This window comes from Nerophis lumbriciformis, linkage group LG03, assembly GCF_033978685.3.
Source record: "Nerophis lumbriciformis linkage group LG03, RoL_Nlum_v2.1, whole genome shotgun sequence".
In the NCBI taxonomy this organism is placed as follows: Eukaryota; Metazoa; Chordata; class Actinopteri; order Syngnathiformes; family Syngnathidae; genus Nerophis; species Nerophis lumbriciformis.
The window spans coordinates 2,755,001-2,767,084 of NC_084550.2; the positions used below are offsets into that span (position 1 = coordinate 2,755,001).

At 39.7% G+C, this 12,084-nt stretch overlaps 1 protein-coding gene across 2 annotated transcripts in view; it reads left to right on the plus strand.

Moving 5' to 3' along the window:
• The window catches only part of kank1a (KN motif and ankyrin repeat domains 1a), a 135,130-nt gene that overhangs the window by 56,979 nt on the left and 66,067 nt on the right, over positions 1 to 12,084 (plus strand). For both annotated transcript variants that reach the window (XM_061931810.1, XM_061931801.1), the window contains exon 2: positions 10,861 to 11,001. In XM_061931810.1, the coding sequence (XP_061787794.1) occupies positions 10,965 to 11,001 (37 nt within the window). In that variant the 5' untranslated portion in view covers positions 10,861 to 10,964. The remainder of the gene's footprint in view (positions 1 to 10,860; positions 11,002 to 12,084) is intronic.

Here is a 12,084-nt window from a genome sequence, read left to right on the forward strand (position 1 = left end):
CACACACACACACACACACACACACACAATGCTGTGTTGTTCTTGTGGGGATGTGAACATGGTCAGTGATGACCAAATAAGACTCTGCTCTTGTGCACAAGCATCCGAGCAAGTAGCCGCACTGCAAAGGATGTCCTCAGTCAGTAACTATCATCACACGTTTGTCTCCGGGCCTTTTTCCCCTTCCAACAAAGCCCCAATCTCAGCTTTTATCAGGGTTTTAAATACTGTTTGGTAGGGGTGTGGGAAAAAATCTATTCGAATTCGAATCGCGATTCTCACGTTGTGCGATTCAGAATCAATTCTCATTAAAAAAAAAAAAAAAATTATTATATATATATATATTTTTTTAATTAATCAATCCAACAAAACAATACACAGCAATACCATAACAATGCAATCCAATTCCAAAAGCAAAGCCGAGCCAGCAACACTCAGAACTGCAATAAACAGAGCAACATACCTGCCAACTACTCCGGTTTTCCCGTAATTAGTACGGTTTTCATCAACCTATTCCGGGTTACGGTTGCAGTAATAAAACATACGTTTTTTCATTAATTAAAAAAAATATCTTTAAAAAAGTTTTATTCACGAAATCGCGTAACAACAATGACAATCGACACTGCTTCCCGTAACTTCCTATCGAGCCATTCCGAATGCCATGTGCGAGGCTATTTATAGCACCGCTGCCAAGCACGAGGCACCTGTTGCCCATTGTTTCCAAACGAGCGAACGATCATGGAATCAGCCGGAGAAAAATTGCAAACGAGTCTTAAACCGAAAAGAAAACTGCAGTCATTCCGTGAAGAATATTCAAAAGCCTATCCGGGAATAATGATCCGTTCCAAAAAAGGGTGAAAACTACGCCAATTGCACCTTGTGCAGACAAGATTTTTCGATCGGACACGGAGGAATTAGCGATGTAAAAGACCACGTTGGGACAAAAAAACACAAGTCTAATGCCGTTGCTAGCGATACAAGTGGAAAACTTTCAACGTTTTTCGTCGCCCAAACAGATTCTTTGGATGTGATAAATGCCGAAGTTTTATTTACGGAGGCAATAATTGAGCATGGACTTCCAATCGCACTGGCTGATCACATGGGACAGTTAAATGTTTGTAATGCAACCTTTAAAAATCATTACGCGGTGATCGCGGTCCCAAAAATAAACTTTTCTTGCATGATAATGTCCAGAAAAATCCGCTTTATATTACTATAGAGTCCTTTTAACGAATGAGTTTGATGGTTTATCACAAACCTTAAATGAAAGAAGTCCTTTGTTCTCCTGCACCATATGCATGCGCTTTGGCCTTGCTTCGTGTTTGGTGCGCAATCCTGTCGGCTGTATTTCACAGCACGACATACTGTTAAAAGTGTTTATACTATTTATGCTTTCAAGTCCAAGTTGAAGAAATCTTGTTAAATGTTGACAGCATAACTACCAAAATACAGAAGTATGTCCTTAATATTTTTGCAGTGCTATTTCTGTTGAAAAGTTCAAATGATTACATTAGAGATGTGATGTGCCACTTTTCAAGTGTCTGATGGCTTCAATTAATTGTCATGAATTTTTCATATTTTGAATTCTTTTGAAAGGCTTACAAAAAAACGACATTTGAATTGTAATTCCATGCTATTGACAGGACTATTAATTTTAATGAAGTTAGCTTACCATGTTTACAGTATGATAATTGTGATAGAAATGTGAATTTTAGGCACAGAATATTTTTTACAATTGAACAAGGCAGTAGATTATACAAGCTTGGACAGAAAGTTAATAATGACACCCATTTTTTTAAATGGAATTGTTTAGTACTGTTTTACCATTTGTTTACTGTAAAAAGTGTTTATACTTTCAATGAACAAATTGAAGTCTTGTGAAAGGTTGACAGGATAACTGGCATTAACTGTCAAAATAATTTCAAACTATTGAAGTTAGTTTACAGAATAAACATGTCAATCAACCCATATGATTTTTGCTGTAATATTTTTGTTTTGAAAAGTCACTGTGACTGATAGAAAAGTGATGGTTTTAGCAACATTTTAACCTGTCTGAATGCTAATAATCATTTTGCGTCGCCTGAACCCCCCACCAGGACTTTGTCCTGGACCTACCGGGGCCTACGGCCCCTGGACCCTGGCTACTAGGTTTTTCTGATTTCAAAAGTTGGCAGGTATGCAGCAATTGAGAGGAGACACAAACACCACACAGAACAAACCAAAAGTAGTGAAACAAAAATGAATATTATCAACAACAGTATCAATATTAGTAACAATTTCAACATAGCAGTGATTAAAAATCCCTCATTGACATTATCATTAGACATTTATAAAAATAAAAAAAGAACACATAAGCTTGACAACACACTGTCCAATATTTTCACAAAGATAAAATAAGTCATATTTTTGCTTCATTTAATAGTTAAAACAAATGTACATTATTGCAATCAGTTGATTTTACATTGTCCTTTACAATTATAAAAGCTTTTTACTCTGCTTGCATGTCAGCAGACTGGAGTAGATCCTGCTGAAATCTATGTATTGAATGAATAGACAATCCTTTTGAATTGGGAAAATATCCTTTTTGAATCGAGAACGCGTTAAATCGAAGAAAATACTCCAGCTTCCTCCCACCTCCAAAGACATGCACCTGGGGATAGGCCCCTCCCACCTCCAAAGACATGCCCCTGGGGATAGGTTGATTGGCAACACTAAATGGTCCCTAGTGTGTGAATGTTGTCTGTCTATCTGTGTTGGCCCTGCGATGAGGTGGCGACTTGTCCAGGGTGTACCCCGCCTTCCGCCCGATTGTAGCTGAGATAGGCTCCAGCGCCCCCCGTGACCCCGAAGGGAATAAGCGGTAGAAAATGGATGGATGGATGTTGTACTGCTCCCCTTACTTGAGAGCGAAGCCTGGCAATAATTGCATGTTGCCGTTTCCTCGTCGTATTTTTTTTTGTAAAATGAAGCCAGGCCTTCAGGCGTTTTTTTTCCGGTTCATTAGTTTTGCTGATTTCTGTATCTGCCGCCTAATGACTGAGCTACGTCATTTCTTGTGATGTCCCACAGGGCATTTCCTGTGGGACGGGATTCGTTCCCAGGGATTCGAATAGGGAACCTAACTCTTTTTCTTTACTATAGTGGTTAGGGATGTCCCGATCCGATATTTGGATCGGATCGGCTGCCGATATTTGCCAAAAATTGCTTATCGGCAAAGCATGGGAAAATGCCGATCGAGTTTAAAAAAAAAAAACTGGTCCGTGTTTTCCAACGCACCGATTTAAATAATACATTCCACTTTTCTGCTGCTCCCTAATTTCCGTTCCGCATTTTCCAGCACACCTTCAACACATCCACAGGTCTGTGGATTCTCACGCAGTTGCTTTTAGCTGCTGGCATTACACGACAGGCTCTTCTCACTCTTTCCTGTGTCTCCCTCTCACAGACAGCAAGCGCACCTTCTTACACACGTCACATACTGTCACGTCATACGTCACATACTGTCACGTCATACGTCACATACGTATACGTCCTCCCCGAGCAGAGAGGTAGCAGCATGGCTAACGTTAGCTGTGATGCTAGCGCAGCCGTGCGAGCAACGCTCCCTCTAAGGTGCGCGCCTGTGCAATTGCGCACTGTTTAAGCGTCCTCTGCGCATAGCAAATCTATGCCACGCACAAAATCAAATAAAAAAAATAAGCGCATAACAATTTTCGACACATGGACACAACAGAGAAAACAGTTTTCGTCATCATTGTTCAAATATTGTGACGTCTGTCGAGACGCTTATCTCCATTCGGTGCCACACGTCCACACCATCAAAATGCCGAGGCAAAAATGTCCACATCAACACCGTATGAAAAAATTAGTGATTTTTTTTAGTTGTGATTTCCTTCTCTGCATGAAAGTTTAAAAGTAGCATATATTAATGCAGTATGAAGAAGAATGTTTTAATGTAGACATGCAAGCCTTGAAAGAAAATGTTGAAAATCAAGACTACATTTCCTGCAAATGGGTGCATTTCTACCCTATATTTTAACTTTAGATTTATTCTCATATCAAACTCTTTTGGCTGTCTTTTTGACACTTACATCCACACCCTGGATTATAAATAATGTAAATAATTCAATGTGATTATCTTGTGTGATGACTGTATTATGATGATAGTATATATCTGATAGTATATATCTGTATCATGAATCAATTTAAGTGGACCCCGACTTAAACAAGTGGAAAAACGTATTGGGGTGTTACCATTAAGTGGTCAATTGTACGGAATATGTACTTCACTGTGCAACCTACTAATAAAAGTCTCAATCAATCAATCAAAACACATAGAATCATCATACTGCTGTGATTATATGCATCAAGTGTTCATTCAAGGCTAAGGCAAAATATCGAGATATATATCGTGTATCGCAATATGGCTTTAAAATATCGCAATATTAAAAAAAGGCCATATCGCCCAGCCCTAGTTCAATGATGCCATTTCTGTTTGTCATGTATAATTTTGTCTATTTTGTGTTTATCCTTGAATAAACAGGTCAGTTTCTTGTTACCAACCATTGTGTATTATTCAAACTCCCCTAATTCAGCTGGCTAGTTGTTATCAAGAGTACTAAAACCCTTTTCAACATGATTCTGACAACTAAGTAGGCTAAATAACTTTCAACTTTAATACATGCTCGGATAGGCCAGTATCGGTCAGTATCGGTATCGGATCGGAAATGCAAAAAGAATATCAGTATCGGATCGGAAGTGCAAAAACCTGGATCGGGACATCCCTAATAGTGACCTTGATAACGGGAACCGGTTCTCAAAAAGAGATTCGAGTCCATGGAATCGGTTCTTTTCTTATCGAACAACCGGGAGAACCGGTTTCGAACATCATCCCTAACGGTGTGTGGTCATTAAATATGTATTCTGATATATGTTCTTCACAGAAAATGAGCCAAAGTCAGTGAGTCTCAGTTTGAAAAATTAATTAATTGTATAATTTTTCTTTGAATAAAAAATGAAAACGGGTCCCGCAGACCCGAACACCACATAAATGAAACAGTGGAATGAAGATGATTAAAAATGTAGATTGGACATCATATCCAGTCTGACAACTTCACAAACCACTTCTTCTCTGTGCTTCCACTTGGCGTTTTACAAGTGGGGGCTTCTGGCTACCCCCTGGGCGGCCTAAAGGACCTCTTTCCTCTTTTAGTCAGCACGTGGCTCTGCTGTCATTTGACAACGCCGTCTAATCTTAGCTTGCTGAACCCTACCCTCCGTGCACCGGAGGACTGGCGTTGTGTCTGCTTCGGGGTTGTTGTAGGTAGTGTGGACGTTGGCAATGAGGCTGACAGGTAAGCTGCACGGCCACGCTTCAAACCTACGACTGACGTTTAGGCTGGGACAAGTTCCCCCAGATCATATGCAGCTAGTTTGAAAGTTGATGTGGTCTGTAATTTCTCTAAATATAGCTGGCTGTTTACGTGCAGAGGTCAGAGCGTGGATCTGAAGCTGCTAGTTTGATTAGTTTCATTCCTCTGAGGATTTCCCCTTCCCTCCTTCAGGTGTGCACCCATGGAGCAGGACCGCTGCCAGGTGTCGGGTCAGTCCAAACAGGTTTTGCTTGAAGTTTGCATGAAGTCGTCGGGGTTGAGCTGGTCTTTTGTGGGTTTGGTCGCTGGCTGCAGTCATCGGAGAGCAACGGCATGAAATATTTGCACTGGCCGTGTTTGTGTCCACGCTGTCCCTTTTTCGGGAGGTCCTACTATTTAGGTCACGCTGACACTTGTTGGACTCCAAAAGTACAAATATTGTGTATTAGTAACAGTTCTTGCACTGCAAAAAGTCAGTGTTCAAAAACAAGAAAAAAAATACAAAAATGAGGGGTATTTTATTTGAACTAAGCAAAATGATCTGCCAATAGAACAAGAAAATTTGGCTTGTCAAGACTTTCCAAAACAAGTTAAATTAAAGCTGCAAGCAGCGTTGGTCGGGCCCGCGTATTTGGCAGGTGCTAGTCCTAAGTGTCCCAATACGTTTGTCAAGTTTTAGAAGTGTCCCAAAACTTTTGTCCAGTGTAAGTGTCCCAATACTTTTGTCCAGTATTCGTCGTAAGTGTCCCAATACTTTTGCCCAGTATTCGTCGTAAGTGTCCCAATACTTTTGTCCAGTTTTAGTCCTAAGTATCCCAATACTTTTGTCCAGTGGTAATCCGAAGTGTCCCAATACTTTTGTCCAGTGGTAATCCGAAGTGTCCCAATACTTATGTCAAGTTGTAGTCCTAAGTGTCCCAATACTTTTGTCAAGTTTTAGCCACAAGTGTCCCAATACTTTTGTCCAGTTTTAGTCCTAAGTATCCCAATACTTTTGTCCAGTGGTAATCCGAAGTGTCCCAATACTTTTGTCCAGTGGTAATCCGAAGTGTCCCAATACTTATGTCAAGTTGTAGTCCTAAGTGTCCCAATACTTTTGTCCAGTTTTAGTCCTAAGTGTCCCAATACTTTTGTCAAGTTTTAGCCACAAGTGTCCCAATACTTTTGTCCAGTTTTAGTCCTAAGTGTCTCCATGCTTTTGTCAAGTTTTAGTCCAAAGTGTCCCAATACTTTTGTCAAGTTTAGGCGTAAGTGTCCCAATACTTTTATCTAGTGTAAGTGTCCCAATACTTTTGTCCAGTGGTAGTCCTAAGTGTCCCAATAATTTTATCAGGTTGTAGTCCTAAGTGTCCCAATACTTTTGTCCAGTGTAAGTGTCCCAATACTTTTGTCCAGTTTTCGTCCTAAGTGTCCCAATACTTTTGTCCAGTGGTATTCCTAAGTGTCCCAATACTTTTGTGCAGTGTAAGTGTCCCAATACTTTTGTCCAGTTTTGGTCATAAGTGTCCCAATACTTTTGTCAAGTTGTAGTCCCAAGTGTCCCAATACTTTTGTCCAGTTTTCGTGCTATGTGTCCCAATACTTTTGTCCAGTGGTAGTCATAAGTGTCCCAATACTTTTGTCTCCTTTTAGTCCGAATTGTCCCAATACTTTTGTCCATTGGTAGTCATAAGTGTCCCAATACTTTTGTCTACTTTTAGTCCGAATTGTCCCAATACTTTTGTGTAGTGTACCTACCTTGTCTGCATTGTGTGGGCACGCTGGTGCTGCCTGCTTTTAAGCAGCCATCTTGAAAAAACAGCAGCATCAGCGCAGAGGTTCTTTGAAGGGTCATAAAATCAAAACCGGAGCAGGTATCAAAACTCTTTCGCCAACTTTTAATCAGAAGGGTTCAATCTCTCTCCTGTGTTTGAAGCCGAAACAACAAACGTGCTCAGAGGAGATAATGTTTGAAGAAAGGTGACCGGTTTTTACAAAAATGTTGTTTTGAAGGGGGAATAGCAAACTTCCTGTTGATTTTTGCTGGGGGTTGTTAATTTATGAAATGTAGGTCTAAGTTAGACCTACATAGAGGTTTTTGTTTCATGTCTCTCCGACCTTCCCAGTGGGAGTTACAGGCAGTTTTGTCAGTTTTTTCATCCGAGGAGCAGTTTTTTGTGCGTTTCATTAAAAAATTGCGCTAGAGCACAATTTTGAGATTTAAGGTTAGGTTTTTTTATTAGATCGCAATTTTTGCCAGTCCTGATGTGTGTGATCAGTTTGAAGTTTTGAAGCATGTTAAGGGGGTCAAATTACAGCTCAAAGAGGCAAAAGTGACTGTTTTTAGTACTTTTTTGTCTTGAAGGGGGAATTGCCAACTTCCTGTTGATTTTTGCCCGATGATATACAATTATGAAAACTAGGTCTAAGTCAGACCTACATACAGGTTTTTGTTTCATGTCTCTCCGATCTTCCTAGTGGGAGATATAGGCAGTCTAGTTTTTTTTCCCTAGGGGGCGCTAGAGCGCAATTTTGAGTTTTGAGGTTTTTTGTTTTTTTAAAAAGGTAATTTTCGCAGGTCCTGATGTGTGGGTCAAATATGGTGAGTTTTGAAGCATGTTAAGTGGGTCAAATTACAGTTTAATGTGGCGGCGGAAGAATAAAGAATAAAACCTTACAAATTCCTTCCGGAGTCCTTTTGCAATGGGCCATGCGGGCCCTAATTAGCTAACTTCAATGAACCCAAAAATACCTTAAAATAATTATATTCTCACTAATGACAAGTGCACTTTTCTTGATAGAAAAAAAAGAGACCTTTTTGCTCAATATGTTGAAAAATATTCTTAAATGAAGTAAATGCTAGTGCCATTATCTTGACATAATGATATTACATTTCTTGAAACCAGCAAACTTATACTAAAAACTCATTTATTGTTCTTAATGGAAAGGCAACAAGGCAACATCTTGTTACTCTCGGGGTCTCCTAGCCGCTCAGGCAAATCATATGGTCTAAAAATTTATTTTTCCATGGATAACATGACATCATCGCGCCAAGTGCGTGCTCTTTCAGTCAATTAGTGCGCATATATACAGCCCGGCCCCCGGACAACATTTTTTTTAATTGTAATTTTGAGGAATTAATCTGAATGTGCATGAACTATTTCTGTTCAAAATTGTTAGAAATGTTAAATGTTTAAATATTAACTGTCAGTTTACTGTACTGTGCCAACTGTACTACTATATGAGTACATATTTTCTATTGTTTCATTGAAAATAAAACAGCAAAGTCCATTTGGCTGTCATCTGTTTTAATTATGAGACACAATTGTGTCAAAATCATGACTTTTTATTTCATGCTTGAAATAAGAAATTCTTACTTTGAAAAAGTAGTTTTTGTCAAGTCGTGGACTGTGAGGGTTTTGTTTTCCCGAGATGCAAGAATTGAAGCAGACGTGGCGTGAAGGTAAAAACATCATTTAATTTTACTGTAACAAAAAGAACAAACTAAAGGTGCGCACAAGGCGGAAGTACAAACTTGGCTAAGAAAACAAAACTAGCACTTGGGCAAAAACTATGGACGTGAAGCAAAAAAACACTTACTGTGACATGAGCAGAACAAAAACGTGCGTGGCATGGCAAGAAGCATAAAGGATGGAATAAGCAGGGCATGAAAATGACAGAAGTAAACAGAGGTAATGTCGCCAGGCCGACCAACAGAAAAAGACAGGCTTTATAACAGTGACATGATTGGTGACAGGTGTGTGAGTCCAAACGTGGAACAGGTGAAACTAATGGGTCACCATGCAAACAAGACAAGGGAGTGAAAAAGCAGGAACTAAAAAGAGTCCAAAAACCAAACAGAACATAACTTAAACAAAACATGATCCCAGACATGGCAGTTTTATACTTGTGAGTGTTGATGACACAGCTTTGCAACACTTGATATTCTAGTTTCAAGCATGTTTTACTCAATATAGGTCATCAAATCTCAGCAACAAGCTGTAATATCTTACTGACATCATTTAGGACCAAAACACTTAAAACCATACTTGCCAACCTTGAGACCTCCGATTTCGGGAGGTGGGGGGCGTGGTCGGGGTGGGGCGGGGGGCGTGGTTAAGATATATATATATAAGAAATACTTGACTTTCAAAGAATTCTAGCTATATATATATATATATATATATATATATATATATATATATATATATATATATATATAAATAAAAGAAATACTTGAATTTCAGTGTTCATTTATTTACATATATATACACACACATAACACTCATCTACTCATTGTTGAGTTAAGGGTTGAATTGTCCATCCTTGTTCTATTCTCTGTCACTATTTCAGAACACACACATTATACAAATATACATTATAAAATCAATAAGAAAACGGGAGCTCTAATTTGGGAGTCTGAATTAGGATCAGAAGTTCCTGTATAAACATTGCGCACTCACGTCGCCTTTTTGTATTGATTACTGCAGCTGTGCACTGGATTCATTCACAAATACAAACTACAACTCACAAACACTTTAGAGTTAGGCTCCACCATCAGAATGTGTACTTAAACTTATAAAGATCACATGGATATTATTCAGTGAGTTGATTCACCAAAACTAACCTGTTATACAGGAGGAAAAAGCACACAGGACGTTTCAATTTTTCACAGACTGGTCGCGCTCATCAGAATGACCAGACACTTCCGGTCTGCAGGTGATAGCATTCAATTGGGAATAAACGCCCTACTGCCCCCTACTGACCAATGTGAATACTGATAAATGTGGAATGACAGCTCCAAAAACGATATTCAAACCACAAAATAAAGTAAATAAATCAACACAAAAATGTGACACATTATGGGTGGGTCACATATGCATGTACAGTAGATGGCAGTATTGTCCTGTTTAAAAGTGTCACAACATTGCTGTTTACGGCAGACCAACTGCTTTACGGTAGACGAATACTTGACTGCTGTTGTTGTGTGTTGTTACCACGCTGGGAGGACGTTAATGAAACTGCCTAACAATAAACCCACATAGAAACCAACAACTCGCCCTCGATCATTAGCTGTTTATATTGTGGGAAAGCGGACGTGTGAACAGGCTGTCAACACGTCACTCAGGTCCGCATGGAGCTGGAGGGGGCGTGGCCTCCAGCTCCGCCTGAATTTCGGGAGAAAATTTGTCCCGGGAGGTTTTCGGGAGAGGCGCTGAATTTCGGGAGTCTCCCGGAAAATCCGGGAGGGTTGGCAAGTTTGCTTAAAACAAGTAAAACACTCTAACATCAAATCTGCTTAGTGAGAAGAATGATCTTATCAGACAGAAAATAAGCAAATATCACCCTTATTTGACATATTTCATCTTACTTAGATTGCACTTTTTGCAGTGTGGGTGAAATAAATTCTTCCTTGGGTGACGTTTCTGTTATATTTTGTGATGACCACTTGTGTATCTTCATTGAATGTACAATAAGTCATTATTGTTATGATTGTGTGTTTTTGCAGGTTGCATGGTGTTGTGGACTTGATGCATGGCCTTTGCACGACCCCGCTCCGCGTTGTTGTTGTTGTTGTTGTTGAGGTGGGACTGAGCGCGCTCAGCAGCGGCCATGGCTCACACCGTGCACGTGAATGGCAACGGCCCAGGTAACCCAGCTTTTGTCCTATGTTCCTTATTTCCACATTTATATTTTTAAAACTAGCCTTATTTTTATCTGGAGTATTCTAGAGCAGTGTTTTTCAACCACACTAGATGATCTAATTTCACCTATTTGGGTTAAAAATATGTTTTGCAGTAATTATAGTCTGCAAACCCTGTAATACTCTTCCATATCAGTAGGTGGCAGCAGGTAGCTAATTGCTTTGTAGATGTCGGGAACAGCGGGAGGCAGTGTGCAGGTAAAAAGGTGTCTAATGCTTAAACCAAAAATAAACAAACGGTGAGTGCCCCTAAGAAAAGGCATTGAAGCTTAGGGAAGGCTATGCAGAATGAAACTAAAACTGAACTGGCTACAAAGTAAACAAAAACAGAATGCTGGACGACAGCAAAGACTTACTGCGTAGCAAAGACAATGTACATCCGAACATGACATGACTTTGATTGATTGAGACTTTTATTAGTAGGTTGCACAGTACAGTACATATCCCGTACAATTGACCACTAAATGGTAACACCCCAATAAGTTTTTCAACTTGTTTAAGTCCACGTTAATCAATTCATGGTACAAATATATACTATCAGCATAATACAGTCATCACAGAAGTTAATCATCATCAGAGTACCAGTAACCAAAAAATGTATATATATTTTATTTTTTTACTGTACCGAAAATGAACCGAACCGTGACCTCTAAACCGAGGTACGTACCGAACCGACATTTTTGTGTACCGTTACACCCCTAATCGTATGGGAAGTGGAAAAAGTTGTGTCGGGACGCCCCTTGTTTTTGTTTTTGTGGCCTGCTGCTGGTCCACATAGGAAAGGGTTTGTACAGTTTGGTGTGAGAAAGGGTGGGGGTGTGAAAGAGGGTGTGGGTGCAGACACCTGCAGACATCCTGGCATTCCTGGCTGGACTACCAGGAGAGAGTCTTCACAATCCCCCCCAGGAATGTGCAGCATGTCAGACATCTTTCAGCTTCTTTGCACGCTGAGGTGCACCTTTTTAAAGTATGGTATGTCAAATCGAAAAAGACTCATTCTTTACATACCAACACTGCACTAAAAACCTT